General features: G+C 43.1%; 3 protein-coding genes and 4 non-coding genes across 9 annotated transcripts; 3 read left to right on the top strand and 4 right to left on the bottom strand.

Moving 5' to 3' along the window:
- The first annotated feature begins 2,176 nt into the window (after window positions 1-2,176).
- Window positions 2,177-3,904, top strand: LOC122612766 (high mobility group protein 20A). The gene is made up of 2 exons (XM_043786586.1): window positions 2,177-2,972; window positions 3,039-3,904. Exons 1-2 carry the CDS (start codon window positions 2,569-2,571, stop codon window positions 3,754-3,756), a joined length of 1,122 nt encoding a protein of 373 aa, XP_043642521.1. The 5' UTR covers window positions 2,177-2,568; the 3' UTR covers window positions 3,757-3,904.
- A 6-nt stretch (window positions 3,905-3,910) lies between these two features.
- Window positions 3,911-4,488, bottom strand: LOC122612767. Its single transcript, XM_043786587.1, has 2 exons — window positions 4,313-4,488; window positions 3,911-4,257 (listed from the first exon to the last, which is right to left on the bottom strand). Exons 1-2 carry the CDS (start codon window positions 4,395-4,397, stop codon window positions 4,004-4,006), a joined length of 339 nt encoding a protein of 112 aa, XP_043642522.1. The 5' UTR covers window positions 4,398-4,488; the 3' UTR covers window positions 3,911-4,003.
- A 552-nt stretch (window positions 4,489-5,040) lies between these two features.
- On the bottom strand, window positions 5,041-14,241 carry LOC122612765 (macoilin-2). Of its 3 annotated transcripts, none has more exons than XM_043786583.1 (11): window positions 14,098-14,241; window positions 10,519-10,958; window positions 9,457-9,601; window positions 9,249-9,375; window positions 9,052-9,178; window positions 8,216-8,991; window positions 7,546-7,833; window positions 7,251-7,352; window positions 6,533-7,191; window positions 6,281-6,473; window positions 5,041-6,216 (listed from the first exon to the last, which is right to left on the bottom strand). In XM_043786583.1, the coding sequence occupies exons 2-11, from the start codon at window positions 10,596-10,598 to the stop codon at window positions 5,636-5,638; spliced, it is 3,078 nt and encodes a 1,025-aa protein (XP_043642518.1). In that variant the 5' UTR covers window positions 10,599-10,958; window positions 14,098-14,241; the 3' UTR covers window positions 5,041-5,635. The 3 variants fall into 3 exon arrangements, with proteins under 3 accessions (XP_043642518.1, XP_043642520.1, XP_043642519.1); XM_043786585.1 differs by having other exon boundaries at window positions 8,384-8,991; XM_043786584.1 differs by lacking the exon at window positions 14,098-14,241 and adding an exon at window positions 13,766-13,949.
- A 420-nt stretch (window positions 14,242-14,661) lies between these two features.
- On the bottom strand, window positions 14,662-14,733 carry Trnaw-cca. The gene has a single exon. It is a non-coding gene; the product is annotated as a tRNA-Trp (tRNA).
- Window positions 14,734-14,831: 98 nt separating this feature from the next.
- Trnag-gcc lies at window positions 14,832-14,902 on the top strand. Its single transcript has one exon. It is a non-coding gene; the product is annotated as a tRNA-Gly (tRNA).
- A 232-nt stretch (window positions 14,903-15,134) lies between these two features.
- Window positions 15,135-15,205, bottom strand: Trnag-gcc. Its single transcript has one exon. It is a non-coding gene; the product is annotated as a tRNA-Gly (tRNA).
- A 97-nt stretch (window positions 15,206-15,302) lies between these two features.
- Window positions 15,303-15,374, top strand: Trnaw-cca. Its single transcript has one exon. It is a non-coding gene; the product is annotated as a tRNA-Trp (tRNA).
- Window positions 15,375-15,404: the final 30 nt, after the last annotated feature.

Raw genomic sequence — 15,404 nt, 5'->3', positions numbered from 1 at the left:
TTTCGTAATTTTACGCGCTAATACTACGTGCTGCTGCTACTGCTGCTTTTTGAAAAAGGTTAGAGCTATGGCCGAAAAGAAAAGGAAAAACATAAGTGGGAACAAGTGCAGTTTACCACACTGCCAAAAATCTAGGCGCGATTTCCCCACCCTTAAATTGTTTAGGTTTCCTGAAAAGGATCCAACAATTTTAATGAAATGGGCGGAAAAGTGCCAATTTACGGAGGATTTTGTGGCAAGCACTTCATCACTGTTTTTATGCCACGATCATTTCTCCCCAGATGATATTGGGGTAAGATATCTGAGGAAAGGAACAATTCCAGATCGAAACCTAATGACATATAATAATAATGATGAAATTAATTTTAATGCTGTAAGGTCGCCTGCGCAAAAAAGATATCGCTCACAGTCCCCTGTTGAAATATGTCGTCAGTGTCATAAAAACACTAAAACATTAAAAGTGTTTAAAAAAAAATATATTTCTTATAAGAAAATGTCTGATAAAAGACAAATTCGAATTAAAATGCTGAGGAAAGAAAACTCAAATTTAAAACGAAAGATAATAAGGTTGGAATCTAAGTCCGAAAAAAACCTACTTTCTCAAATTGATAAAATCAATTTAACGGGAAATGAGAAAATATTGGCAAAAATGCTTCTGAAAGAAAAAAAAGGCACAAATACAAGATGGAATGATTCCGAAAAATTGTTTGCTCAGAGCATATATTACAGGTCGACTTCCACATATACGTTTTTAAGGGACTCTTTAAAATTAAATTTTCCCAGTCCATCATCATTACAAAAGTGGAACAGCATTACAAAATTACAGCCGGGAGACAACGAATGTTTGTACTCAGCCCTTAGAGAAACCATTAAGGAAATGAATGATCCAAACTACTGAAGCTATATTTGGACTCGTCAAAGATATATTTAAGGACCACACGGACCACTTTTTCTTTTTAACAAGTAGAGTTAACCAGGATCCCCTTGAAAATATATTTGCGTGCGTTCGAGCAAAAGGTGGTAACTGCAGAAATCCTTCAGTTAATGAATTTAATGTAATAATTGCCAAGCTTATATCCCTACACATTTTTAAATTTTCCCAAAACTCTAATTGCGAATCCGATGATGATGTGATGTTGCCAATAGAGTTCGATTCGATTATATATCAGCCTTGCATTGAAAAAAAGAAATACAGCAGCAAGAATACTCTGTATCATTTTCTGAAATTGTAGAAGGCAATGAGAGGTACTTTGACCAAAATATAGATAATTTTTTGTGCAATGATATACCCATTGAATTAACTTCGAGTAGATATTTTGTTGGATATATTGCAAAGGGATCCAGTTGCGATAAATGCAGATCGGTAATTTTAAAAGAAACCGAGCATTTAACAGCTCCATCAGAGCTTTTTATACATGAGAAAAACTACTCGACAGAATCGGACTTTGGAAAACTAAAGGCACCATCTGATCTATTTTTTAATATTTGTAAAATACACATTAAAGTTTTTGAAAATATTTTTAAAAATAATAAAAAACAATTGTGTATACAAAAACTCAAGCTAAACTCAGCATTTTATCTCATAAGTGAAAAAAATATAAACATTCAAATAATTGACGACTTTAAAAAATAAATTATATAATTAAAAAAAGAGGCGATATATAATAAAAAGCAATAGTTAGAAAACTAGCTTAGTTGGGGAACATGGAAATGATTTAATGTTAAACATTTAAACATTTCAAGTCGACTCGAAGGTCATATAAATATAAGACCCCATTACAATTGTAATGGCCTCCCCGTGGTGTTCCCTGGGTACCGATTATAATATATTACATATTATTAATTATCAATATAAATATAAATATGTAAACGGTAGCTAATTCGAGCGGCGCTTTTATCAAACGAATATTAAAAAAAAGTCTTTCAAACCATAATAGTTACGAATCGAAATTGACCAAAACATTAATCAAATTTGTTTCTTAGATCAAAATTGATTTCGGCCCGAAAATCGTCTTCTAGCACAAGCACGCACACATACACACTATCTCCTTTATTGTTTTTACTCACACAAGCAAGTCAATTCTATTTTTAGATTTTTCGCTCTCAATTTTTGGCGAGCGAAAAGAGAGCAATTTCGGCCGTCACCAAAAAAGTGGCTGCATAGTGCAAAACCAATGTATGGCCGTTACGCATCTTGTTATTCTAATGTCTTTGGTTTAACTGACTGCAAAAAAAGCAGATAGATGAAATAAAACTACAATTGTTCTCTGAAATAACATTTTGGAAATTACTTAGCAAAATGCATGGATTCTTTAAAAAAGGTGTTAAAGAAACACATATCGATTTCTTTCTGAAATCAACTAAATGTGAATTAAAATATTTTTAAAAATATATTAGAATATAAATAGAGCCACCCTAATGCGCCAGCAAAAGCAAATTCGTTTTTGGAACTAGTTCGGACAAGTAGTTTATACGCATGAACCAGTTTTTGCACAGTAACTACATAACTGCAATTTGGCCGCAACATAAATCAATTTTAAATGCAGTAGAGCGCTCAGATAAATCAAAATGACGGAGCCAGCGAATAAGACACCAGATGCGGTTACGGAATCACCCGTATCACTGCCGATCGCCTCCCAATCCATGGATTCGGCGACCATAGAAGAGTTCGACGAGGACAAACCGGCCAAGGGAAAAAAGAAAACCAAGAATCCAAAGGGTCGCCACTCGGATTCCGACATAGGCTCCGAGTTTAAGAAGCTGGCCCAGCGTCGGATCAACGTAGCAGGTGCTCCGAAGATGCCGCTCAATGGCTACGTCCGCTTCATGAACGATCGAAGAGAGGAACTGCGACGGGAGCAGCCGCAACGTACTGCTCTGGAGCACACAAGGATCATCGGCGAGGAGTGGCATCAGCTGCCCGAAGAGCGCAAGTTGCCCTACATGGAGGCAGCCGCCAAGGACAAGGCCATGTAAGTTTATACTCAATTCACACATAACCCAACCCACAAAATCGAAACATAATCCATATTTCGTAGATATCAGGAGCAGTTGCAAATGTTTCTCAAGGAACACCCCGAAATTGTGGCCAACGAGTTGGCCAAGGCCAAGAAGGCCACGAAGCCGGATAGTTCGCCCAAGGAAAAGACGCCGAAGGGTGAATCAGCCTTGGGCAAAGCGAAGAAGACCAAGGCAAAGCAGGTAAAACGGCAGAGCGAGGATCCGGATGACGTGCCTCTGGCCAAGGTGAAGCGTGCCCAGACACCGCCGCCTCCCACACCACCCGCAGCTCCAGTACAGCCACCTCCCAGCAGCGTGGCACCTGCTCCACGACCTCTTCAGCCCGGTGAGATACCAATCTACACAAACGAGTTTATCGAGCACAATCGCAGCACGGAAAATGAGCTGAGGACACTGCGTAAGGCCAAGACCGATCTGGAGCAGCAGAATGCAGTGCTGGAACAGCACGTGGACAATACGAAAGCCGGATACGCCAAGGTGATGGGCGAGGTAACTGAGCTAATGGAGGAGAACCAACGCCTGGAGACCTATGTGCGCGGCTTGCGCCAGAAACTGGTCGCAGCCCTCGGTGGAGTCTCGTTGCCTTCTCTGGAGCCAAGTGGTCCCAACGTTGGCAACATTGACAAGTACATCCGGCACTTGGCCGGGCTCGTCAGTCAACCAAACAATGTCACTTTGATCAAGGCACGAGAAGCGCTGCGTAAAGTGGACACCAGTAGCTTGCTAAAACCGTGATTCATAGTAAAGTATTCATAGACCTATTAAATTCATATTAAACAATAGTCATTTAGTTTAAGAAAATGTAACTTATAACTATAGTTATGCCTGCCAAGGATCAAAAAACCTAAAAAACCCAATAAAAGATCCGCAGCATTTATATGTAGCCAAGTTTTGAGAACGCCCACTTTTGTATTTGCCAACGTGTGTAACTGAAGATTATATATAACATTCAGTGTTTGCGTGTCGCGCTGGATCCTTCTTGTTAGTCGTCTTTGAAAGTGTCATTGCCAACAGTGAAGCTGCGATAAGAGGGAATACGTGGCACTTGACGTGCTCCTGCCATCAGTCCGCCATCGCCACCCACGGAACTGTCCAGCCTCGGGTTCTTGGCCCGACGGTACCAACAGTTGCGTAAAATATAGTAGCCCCCCAGCAATGTGGGAATCACCATTATCGGGTGACAGACTATGCCAAGCACAAACAGAAATGTGGACATCATCAGGTTGATTAGGTCTTCTGTGGATCGGATCGTGTGGTTGAGGTATGATGGAACAGGAGGGGCCCCACTTACGTTCAATGCTCCAAATGGTGGTCACTGTGGTGTAGACCGCATTCGAAATGGCTTCCAGTACACTATAAACCAAGTAGAGCAGCATTTTGGATTTGTTGAGTTTCCTGGTGGAGAAGTATAGCTTTTCAATACTGAACTGCTGAGGCAATTCGGGCAACTGGGAAATGTCAAAATGTACCACTCAAACAAAGGTTCCTATGAATATAAAACAATAGAGCAAATCAAGCCAATCAAAAGTCAACTAAATTAAACAAAATTATTTATACTTGCTTCTCGCAGCGAAAGGTTACTTTATTATTAAACAAAATAGTCGACGTTTCACTTCTCGTAAATAAACTAAAGCGTTTCTCTTAGTTGTTTTCGATTTTTTGTTTCTTAGGAACAGCAGAACTAAACAAAAATAAATTAAAACTTAAAAGAAAATCGTTTTTCGTTTGATGTTTGTTTTCAAAAATTATAAGTTCTAAATTATAGCATACATTTAAGGTTTTATAACAAAAATAATTTAATGAGATAATAAATCAAGGGCGCAGACTTCAAAAATATTCCATTGAATCAGAGGCATGAGGCAGAGGTTGCGCAGAACAGCTGCCGTCTCCCCAAGATCAAGGGCATCACTTCGGTTGGTCCAACTCTGTCACAGCGGTTTGGTAAAAAAATGAAAACATTTTACAAAGGATTTTGGGGATACTTCCTTGGCTTTCTTCATGAATTAAAAAATACGGATCGCCATTTTCATTTTGTTATTATTTTTAGAAATTTGTGTTCTGTTCTTATCGTTTTCAAATGTGTTTCGAGTTCTCGAATCATCTTGTTAAAGTAATCATGTACTTTTCGTGTTAAAGGGAGTTACTGAATGTGTATGTGGTGTGGTGGCGGCGGGCAGTCAATTCGAAACAGTGGTGATCTGAGTGATCTGAGAATATTAAAAGGGAATTAGTAAAGTGGGCCTTCAAGGAAATTTCCGTTTGGAATGCCAAATTCATTGAGGAAACTGATTGGATTGAATATGTAAAACGAGAAATTTTCAGCAATTTTGAGCTGCATTCATCAGTGCTGCCTGCGCTTCTGTGGCGGTGATTTAATTTTAAAGGAAACTGCTTATTTATATTACGGACATTCAGATATTGTATGCAAACATCTTCTTCGAAACGGCACCGGATTACGGGCTGCTCATCGTTTGCTGTGGCGACGGTTGTTGTTTGCGTTTCTTTTCCCTAATTCATATAAAGTATAATAATCTCAAACTTGTCGTCGCATATGCATGTGCGAGGACGACGACGACGACGACGTCAAGGACTGCTGCTGCTGCTGCTGTTGGCGTCAGGCATCCGAACCGTTGGGATTCATGCCCACCGGCGACACCACCATCATGTTGCCATTCTTCGGCGTGTACACGCTAGCGTTGGGATCCAGCGTTGAGCCCCCGTTTCCGTTGGCAGCAGCATTGGCATTGGCTGCAGCAACCTGGAAGGCAGCTGCCACACTGACCGGCACCATTTGCTGCTGGGAGACAGGCCCACCGCCACCCTGCTGCTGATGCTGCTGATGTTGTTGGTGCTGCTGATGTTGCTGGTGCTGTTGATGCTGCTGATGTTGCTGATGCTGCTGATGCTGCTGTTGCTGATGCTGCTGATGTTGCTGATGTTGTTGATGCTGTTGGTGCTGCTGGTGTTGCTGGTGCTGCTGATGCTGTTGGTACTCCTGCGCAGCACTCAGGCTGAGCATGGGCGAGGACGGTCCGGGACCCGACTGCAGCGGCGGCGTGTCGTTCATACGCAGAATGCTGCTCGCCGGCCCATGTGGGCCAGTGTTCATGCACAAGTTGTCTGGCATCACAGCCAGAAGTTGGGCAATCTTTGCCTTGAGATCAATGACCTCATCCTCCTTGGAGCGACGATGGTCTGAGGAAGTGAATAATGAATTAGAAATCAACTTGCTCTTACATTAAACAAAACTGATACTCACTGTCAGATATTTCAATCTGGCGCTTGGCAGCGCCCAGAGCCGAGAACAAGTCCAGCTTGACTCTCGTCTCTGCGGAAAGATTCTTCTCCAGCGTTGCGTTCTTGTCCTGCATGGCAGCCAGCGCGTTCAATAGCATCTCGGGATCAGGCTGGGAAGATTCCCGATTCCGCAGTTTAGCCTCCAGCATGCGGTACTAATGACACAATATTACATTGAAAACATTGAACAAGTAAACAGACTCTAACCGCGTACCTCTTGTTCCACTTTTCGACCATGTTCGACAGCAAGTTGCTTCGCCTCCTCAGCCTGCTTAAGGTCGCCGCGCAATCGCTTTTGCTCCTCATCCATCTGCTGGCGCCGCTGTTTGCACTGTGAACTGCATTCCGGACGAGCAGCCTTCTCCTCGGCCACCTTTCGAGCCTTCTTCTCGTTGGACAGCTGCGAGTCCAGCGATTGCTTCTGGCGGCGCTCTTCGTTTAGTCTTCGCTCCACTGTCTGCAAATTGAGCATATCAGCATGTCGGGCGTTGTTCAGCTCTTGGATGCGCTTTTCCAGGTCGTCGCACTCCTTTTGCTTGGCCTGCAGCGTTGACTTGCTGGTGAGATTGGCGTCCAGCTTTTGCCGCAACTCGTTTTCGATTTGCTTCATATGGCTGATTTCAGCTCGATACTTTTTCACATCGGCCTCTAGTTTGAGACACGTTTCACAGATCTTGGAGACCACCTTGCTGGCCAAGTTCGCGATGGCATTGCTGGAGGTGGAACTCGCCGAAGATGATACTGAGCTTGCGTCGTTATTGTTGTTGTTGGCTGTGTTCTCCTTGTCCTTTTCCTTTTGTTGCTGAGCCAGCTGCTGCTGATGGCTGTGATTGTCCTTTGCTGCATTATCCTTCTTGCCGCGATTACGTCGACCTACAAAATGACATTATGATTAAGCATTTCAGCACTTCCTATTGACCTTCTACAGTTACCCTTAGGCGCCTTTTCAACAGGTGGTGTTGGCTCCACACTGGCAGTTTCATCTTCCACGTGATTGGCATTGCCGTTGGGAACAGCGTTACCAGCCTTTTTCTCTGCAAATAAAATAAGATATGGAATTGGTCTAAACATCACTTCGAATCGCTTTCTTAACTATAATACGATGTACTAATGTTTATTAGTTAAATTATCACTAATAAATTAAATGAAAACCACTTAATGCGGTTAATTAAAAAACTCAATTGATAAGATTAGAAGTTAATCATATCAGAGAATCCAACCACTCACCGTGCTTCTCCTTTCCCCCCTGCTGCTGTTGTTGTGGATAGTTTGTGCTACTATCCCAGTCTGACTTCTCCTTATCCTTATCCTTACTATTACTTGATGTAGCTGTTACTGTTGCGGTTGCTGTGGCAGCGCTATCGACTTGGTGATAGTTGTTGCTGCTATTTTTACCACCGTGCCGCGTTCCATTGTTGTGCTCATTATCAGCAGCGTCACCCTTGTTGCGATGCTTATCCTTGTCCATGCTGCGTCGATGGTTCCTTGAACCACCAGCGTGTCCATTGGAGGTTGCTAAATGAGTATAATAATAGATAGTTAAATGCATTCTATTTATACACGTCGATATACAACATAATTGTGTTTTATTGATTCGTGAGGGAATCGGTTCTGAGGGCGTAATTATTCGTTCGGGCCTGCTATTAGCAATCGAAATTAGATTGGCAATGCAACGGGAACATAATGATATGAAGGTTTCAATTTGTAAGGGCTAACAACTGCCGACTGTGGTTGCTGTGGGTTAGATACCGCGAGGATGCCTCGCTGGAGGTTACTATATGGATGGGTTCATGGGTTACATGCGCATACACAAACAAACAAATGTGTCTGGTACAAATTAGTGGGTTCTGATCTGCTGTTGTGAGGGACAGCAGGAAGCAGTTGAATTCATTATTACCACCACAACAACCGTCAGCATCGACACCTTCGGAAGTAGAGGAGGCAGAACGGGCGGAAGAAGTAGCCGGGAATGCTGTCGCCCCCGACCGATGTTGCTGCTCTGTCGCCGAACTTGCAGCCAAAGCAGAGAAATCTGAGACGGGAGTGGAAGAAGTGGTTGCTGCACCTGTTGTGGCCGTGGATGCGGCAGACGCCGACTGCTTGCCCGTCGACGCCGAAGACGACGATGAGGCAGATGTCGTGGACGCTGATGACGCAGCTGCTGCTGCTCCTGTTGCTGAAGACGCTGCAATGGACGACGAGGCGGCGCCCGATGCACTCTCGCTCGTACTGTTGTCCTTGGCGCCGCCACTGCTACTGTTGCTATTGTGGTTGCTGCCGCTGTTGCCACTGCTGTTGCTATGATGGTGGTGATGGTGATGATTACTATTGCTCGAGCTGCTGCTGCTGGCGCCGGCGCCGCCGCTGTGATGATGCTCATGATGGTTTTGTGCTTGCGTGGCAGTGGCCAAAATCCCGTTCGCCGCAGTTGCTCCTGATGAAGCGACCAGAGCCGGCGTAGTTGCAGACCCGTTGGCCACGACGACAGTGCTGGATGTGGCTGTCGCCCCCGCAGCCGCTTCCTCGGCCGCCTCCTCCGCGGGCAGAGCCTGCTGCAGGAGCTGCATGTAGAACTCGTTGTCCTTGGCCACCTCACGCTGCTTGCGCTGGCGCATGCGGTAGCCCACGTAGCTTTTGAAGCCAAATCCAAGCGTGACAACCGGGTAGCCAATGCTGAAAGCGAATATGGTGGTTACAAGTAGGTACAGCTAAAGGTAATACTTCTAAACTTACCAGTGCGCTGCAAACGGCCGGCAGAGATCTAAGTGCGGCATGTGGCGACTGTCCTTCCATCTTATGCCCACCTCCAGGTAGACAAATAACATCCAGAGTATTATGGTCGGCAAACAGATACCCTTATCTGTAAGAAAGCGGGCAATAAAGTTAGGAGAGGATGTCCATAGAATCTCCACTGCTAGCGGATGACGCACCTGTGTGCCAGACGTACTGCACCCACACATAAGTGCTTGCTGCGAAGAGCAGCCAGTGAACGGGTATGAAGAATAAACAGACCAGATCCGACGTTATCGCTATGCACACGAACAGTACGGAGAATGCCTGCAAATTAAATTGGACCGTATAGAGTTTCAATCGCTTTGGCTGCGAACCCATCCTCATGCCCATCGCCCATCCACTTACCAGTCCCTTGTACTTAAAGGAATCGTGCACGGAGCGAAGGAGCAGCCAGAATGGCCACAAGAATTCAAAGCGGAACATAAACATAAAGTCGGCAACCATAACAATGGCCCAAAGGATCAGAAACTTCATGTACAGAACTGTTGTGCTGCAAGGAAGGAAACATTTAATGATTAAAGCAAAAATGATTAGCTAATTATTACAGTTCATATGATAAGTCTCTTAACTTAATTAATTGTGTGCGAAAACAACAATCTCCACTAATAATCGACATTCTCAAATTGTCACGCATACTGGTTTCCCTCTTGCGTTCTGTCCCATTAACAAATGTAAACAATTAAGGGTCAACTTTAATAACATGTTTTCACAACTCAAATGGAAACCAGCATCCATCAATCAGGCAGCAAAAATGTTTAATGAGATTGGGAATGGGCATAATGAAGAAATCTGGCGAAACAGAAGCGCGAAGAGGCGGGTTGAATGCCAAAAACAAGTAGCGTCCAAATAATACATGCTTAACATTATAAAACACAACGCTCGGGCGCTATCAAATCAAAAAGTAAACAAACGTATAAATAATAAAAAGCGAGACAAGAGGAGCACACAGTTCCCACCACATGGGCACACTCTCGGAATTTCGGTGGTGCTTCTCTTGCGCCTCAAAAATCTGATAATCATCAAGTTGACTTGGGGGCAGTTCGCATGCCAATTAATCGAAAAGTATCTTTACTGCTTCAATTGAGATATTTGAACAATTTAATTGTTGGGCTGTCATAAAGTGGGTTCGTTTTGGGAAATTATAAACGAGTACCATTTTTTAGGTTTCAGTCTCGCATATGACCAATTGTGGCTATTTTATGTGTAATTTTAATAGCACAAGCACAATAATATGCTAAGTAATTTTTTTTTTTGAGCCAGATAAACGCATTGCTTTTTGTATTATACATTAAAATCTATTGTCAATAGTAAAATTGCTATCTTGCTGCTTTCAAAAATGAATTTTTAAAAATTTAAAACTATGATGAATAAACTTAAATAATTGATTACATAGCTTGTTACACTCACCTGCCGTACATTCCCTCTGTGATTTTGTTGCGCTTAATCGGCCGCCGAAGTTTTCCACAATCCGCGTTGCGTCGCTTCATCTTGAATGCGCGCCGTGTGTCCTCCGCCCGAAATGCTCGATGATGTGCCTGCCTGCTGCCCAAGATCGGATGTCCCGCTGCTCTCTGTGACTATAATGTATCCTATAGGTATCCTATATGCTATGTATCCAACGTATCAATCGTTTCGAACGGAGTGAGTCCTCGCCCCACTGCACTTCACTTGATAATCAGATGCTGCTGCGGCTCCTGGTATTTCCGGAGGCGATGTCGGCGTGGTTTTGCTTGCTGGTGCTGGTGGTGCCTCTGCTGCCGGCGAGACGGCATCTCATTTACATCTGATGCGTGTGGAAAACGTTTTTCGCCTCCTGCTGAGCCGGCTTTTCTTCACTGCTTTTCACACTGCAAACAGATGACACAAGTGGTGAGAATAGGGGAAATTGGAGATGAGTGGAGGCAAACCATCGAGAGCAAAGAGCAGAGAAAACGTGAGAAATCGCGAACGACCCACCCGATCGTCTTGGCATTGAATTGTCTGCCGAAATTGAAATAATGTCACTACTCCCATTTAAAATCATCGAGCATCTTATATCTTATAATAAGTAAAAGCAAAAATGTTATTTTTAGGCCTGCTATTCCGTCGATTGCACTTTCGCTTTGTTACGAAAAACAAAAGGCACAGAGGCGGCAGTTTAGTATTTAAAAGATATCCGAATTTAAACGCCCAAATTATCTAATGGCACAAAATCGGGTATAATGGCGAAGTAGCTGAAAATTCAGCAATGTGAACGATAAGCTAATTGACTCATCGGTTCGTTAAACAACCCATTTCAAAATAAAGTATGTATGCTAATTTAAGTAACACAAAATACAAATTGAGATAGCATTTCGCATTGGAATTTGCATTCTTTACCCATTATGATGAAATGCGAGAATACTAAACTATCTTTTGAAGTAGCTTCTCAATAATAAATTGCTCATATATGTTGATATACATGAGCTTCTGACAGATTCGAAAAGCGTTAAAAGCACACCTGTGGGCCAGAGCAACGATTATGTAGCAGTGTGTGCTTCAGATACGTGCCAATAAGGCTTTCTGGAAATTGATGGAATCCAAGTAGTTGAGACAACTTTACTTTATATTAATTATTAACTAAAGCAATGCAATTGAGTTGAAATAGATTTCTTACTTATAATTCATTGCTAAAAGCTTCGCTTCAGGTAATTTTAGTGAAAACAACAAACTGGGCTGATGAAAACACCAAAATAATTTATGAAAAGGACTCGAAAATCACAAACGCAGACGGAAAACACGCACACTCACTGGGCAACACAAACAAATCAATGCAACGTCGAGTTTTCCGATTGCGGGAGTTGTGTTTTTTTGGGGTGAACAGGGTGTCCGGGAAGTGATGACGATGTGGCCACTACATCTCAACATGTGGATGTGGATGCTGCCCGGTAAATTCGGTGGAACATGATACACACTCTCTGTTGCGCCAATAAAGAATGGATTTGATGGATGTGGTTTGGCGCTGGGTATGTGGCGATATGAATTTGGAACGGACATGGCAGTGCGACTGCGCCAACTCAATCGGAAGCGGAACTATGCAGATTTCAAGGAAGCAGAGCAGAATCAGTGGCCTGGCATCCTTGTGTGTATGTATACGGGCGAAAAGATTTATAAATAGCATCCAAAAGTGGAGCGCATCCATCGCGATGGCCACATGGCAGCAAAGGCAAAAGCAACAGAAACAGCAGCAGGAGCAGGAGCAACACAAGAGGAACAGGATGAGGAAGCTCCCTTTGCCGATGACGTATGTGTGGTGCTGTTGCTCAATTGTCCTGTTCCTGTTTCCGTTTGTGTTTCGGTTTTGGTTTCCATTGCCCATCCTGCGATGGACCACAAATGGACACCTGAATCCTCAGCCTGCTAACTTTCCTGGCCGGACTATGCTCGTATCCGTCATTTTGTAACGACTGTCTGCATCGGTGGCAGTCAAAATGTACCTATCTAATTACCAATTGGGCCTGATTTGAATGCCGATTGGGCATGAAGCATGAGTACTTGTAAGGAAGCAGGAGTTATGCTTAACAACTTTTTCGGACAATAGATTGAGAAATATCAAAAGTATACAAAGTAACTTCGTACATAGCTTCGCATTTACCCACAAGCTAAACTTATTCTGGAGTGAATCAATTAGATTATACAGTCACCTAAAGGACAAAAGGTAAGATGAGATGGTAGCACCAGATGATTTTAGGCTTTATCGATGTGATCGTGAATATATGTACATACATATGCACATTTTAACATTTAAATGACCGACAGTTTTCAACGGCTCATAAAGTGCACTGATTTTGCTCTCGCCTGTTTTGTTTCCCTCCTCATCGCCCCCTTCCGCTCTCACTCTTCTTCTCTCTTTTGTTTAACACTTTCCCAATTGCATTTCGTTGGCCAAAACGAGATCGCACACTGACACACTCCCACGCACGGTGCACACATACACACAAACAAGCTCATACATATGCGCTCGTCGCATTTAGAAAAGCCACAAAAACAAAACGAAAACCGAAAAGGGAAGCACGAAAACAACAACGTCAGGGCGACAAGATTCGACGCGCAACAAAAGGCTAAAGAACTTTGATAAAATGCGGTAATTTGGTGGCTGCTTTTTGCATAACTTGAGGGAATTTTGCGATAATGGGCGCTCCAGTTTTATCGCGGTTTGTTTTCATCGTGCCAGATGGTCTTATCAGATGGGAGTAGCGACTGGATGATAAATAAGCAAATAAATAACGAAACCCATTGATGCCGGTTAGCATGATCACCTTCGTTTTTTTTTCCGAAAATAGCTAGAATAAAACAAAACATCTGTGTGTGTGTGTGGGAGGAGAAGGGTATGCATGTTAGTGCAAGCAGAGAGCAGCAAAAACAAAAACAACGAAATGTGGGGGGAAAAGTGAAAAGTTGCCTTCGTTTGAGCTTTCGAACAGCATCCACATTTTAGCCCAGGAAGCATCCTTTCTGCCTCTCTCTCTCCGAACTTATTCTTTGCCAGGAAGCATCCTTTTTGGCCTCTCTCACTGCTCTGCCAGCGTCGACTGCGGTTACGTATGCGTATGTGTGTGTGTGGTTTGTTGGCGGCTGGCACACGTACAGGGACACCTATGTATACACCTATGTATTTCTTTTTCACACTCCTCACCTACACGAACACACCGATATACACAGCCAAAAAGCACTGCAAAATTGCACACGTTTCTTTCAGTACTTTGGGCATGCTTTTGGCATTTTCATTTGCACACAATTTGCCACTGATTATTTCACTCGATTTTTCACTGGCTCTGCTGCTCAACTTATTTACTTTCAAGCGGATTTTTGATACAATTTGCACATTTCCAACAACTGCGCTGTGTCTGTGAGAATGTGTATGTTCCTCGGCCTGCGTGTTGCTCTATGTGTGTGCGTGTGCATGGATGGATTCTTGAGCATCCGAAAATTTTCCCTTTTCACTTAGACAACTTCGGTGATGCTTACACTGAATTACCACTGCATTTTTTATCCGCGTTACCGTAACCGTTGTGCACACAATTCCCGGTGATCAGTATCGATTAACTTGCGTTTTGTATATTTTAACACGAAATCGAAACTCGAACGCTTCGAAATTAGAGCTGGAACATAGTCGATGCTCATGAAATACTATCGATGGTAGCCTTTATTCGCTGATATCGATATTTACCCGCAATCATCAAATGCTTCACAGTTATCTCATAGCTACTTTCATCGCTATGTTATCGAACTGCGCGCCAGAACTTGGAAATATGAATAAAAATTTATAATTATAACAACCATCTAATTCTAAAATATTTTAAGCGTATTTAAATTATTACGCGTGTAAATCTGATAGGATACCGACCGAGGCGCTTCATGGCGTTTCATGGTGTAGAAATTCAATAAAGCAGTTCTAGAAATCTTGATCTCTCTGAACCATATCGAATTCAATTATTCTACTAACTTTATTTATATTTTAAGTATGAATAATAATTTTTAAAGCACGTGATTAAAATACAAAGAACGGGTGTTTCAAAAAGTGGTCCTTGATGACCCCGACGTGATTTGAACACGCAACCTTCCGATCTGGAGTCGGACGCGCTACCGTTGCGCCACGGAGTCAGATGAGGGGAGGGATATTTGATACCGTTAGTGCCCTAAAGATCATAGGGATATACTTCTGAACGATCTGTAACGGAATGTTTTCCAGAGAATCACAAGCATCGGTGGTTCAGTGGTAGAATGCTCGCCTGCCACGCGGGCGGCCCGGGTTCGATTCCCGGCCGATGCAAGTTAGTTTTTTTTTAGTTTCTTTTAGTAGGCCCAAATACAAAACAGAATACAAAGTAATTATAAAATTGGAAAAAATAATTTGGTATTTGTTTTTAGTTTCATTCAAATCCCTGGTTGGATTCTCGCATCTTTTCTTTAACACTGACTGCGTCAAGATCTCCATTTTGATCTGAACATTGTCCATGGATCCCCTTCAATTAATATTTAAAAAATACAATAAAAATGTAATTTGCATCGGCCGGGAATCGAACCCGGGCCGCCCGCGTGGCAGGCGAGCATTCTACCACTGAACCACCGATGCTGTTGAGCGCTGAGGATCCATTCTAATTCGAATTCTTCAGAAGTCGAAATACTGCGATCTTTCCTAATTAGAAGGATCTAAAACCCCGCCCCCATCTGACTCCGTGGCGCAACGGTAGCGCGTCCGACTCCAGATCGGAAGGTTGCGTGTTCAAATCACGTCGGGGTCAATGGGTTTATTTTGCTAATACTATCTATAT

This window comes from Drosophila teissieri, chromosome 2R (genome assembly GCF_016746235.2).
Source record: "Drosophila teissieri strain GT53w chromosome 2R, Prin_Dtei_1.1, whole genome shotgun sequence".
NCBI lineage: Eukaryota > Metazoa > Arthropoda > Insecta > Diptera > Drosophilidae > Drosophila > Drosophila teissieri.
This window is presented reverse-complemented; position numbering and strand designations above follow the sequence as displayed.

Excerpts from the sequence above, each read along its gene's own strand:
- LOC122612766 (XM_043786586.1), top strand. The coding sequence starts at position 2,569 with ATGACGGAGCCAGCGAATAAGACACCAGATGCGGTTACGGAATCACCC. Across the intron at positions 2,973-3,038 it reads GCCGCCAAGGACAAGGCCAT|ATATCAGGAGCAGTTGCAAA; the intron begins GTAAGTTTATAC and ends CATATTTCGTAG.
- LOC122612767 (XM_043786587.1), bottom strand. The coding sequence starts at position 4,397 with ATGCTGCTCTACTTGGTTTATAGTGTACTGGAAGCCATTTCGAATGCG. Across the intron at positions 4,258-4,312 it reads CACCATTTGGAGCATTGAAC|AAGACCTAATCAACCTGATG; the intron begins GTAAGTGGGGCC and ends TCCGATCCACAG.
- LOC122612765 (XM_043786583.1), bottom strand. The coding sequence starts at position 10,598 with ATGAAGCGACGCAACGCGGATTGTGGAAAACTTCGGCGGCCGATTAAG. Across the intron at positions 9,179-9,248 it reads GCAGTACGTCTGGCACACAG|ATAAGGGTATCTGTTTGCCG; the intron begins GTGCGTCATCCG and ends GCTTTCTTACAG. Across the intron at positions 7,834-8,215 it reads TGCTGACGGTTGTTGTGGTG|CAACCTCCAATGGACACGCT; the intron begins GTAATAATGAAT and ends ATACTCATTTAG.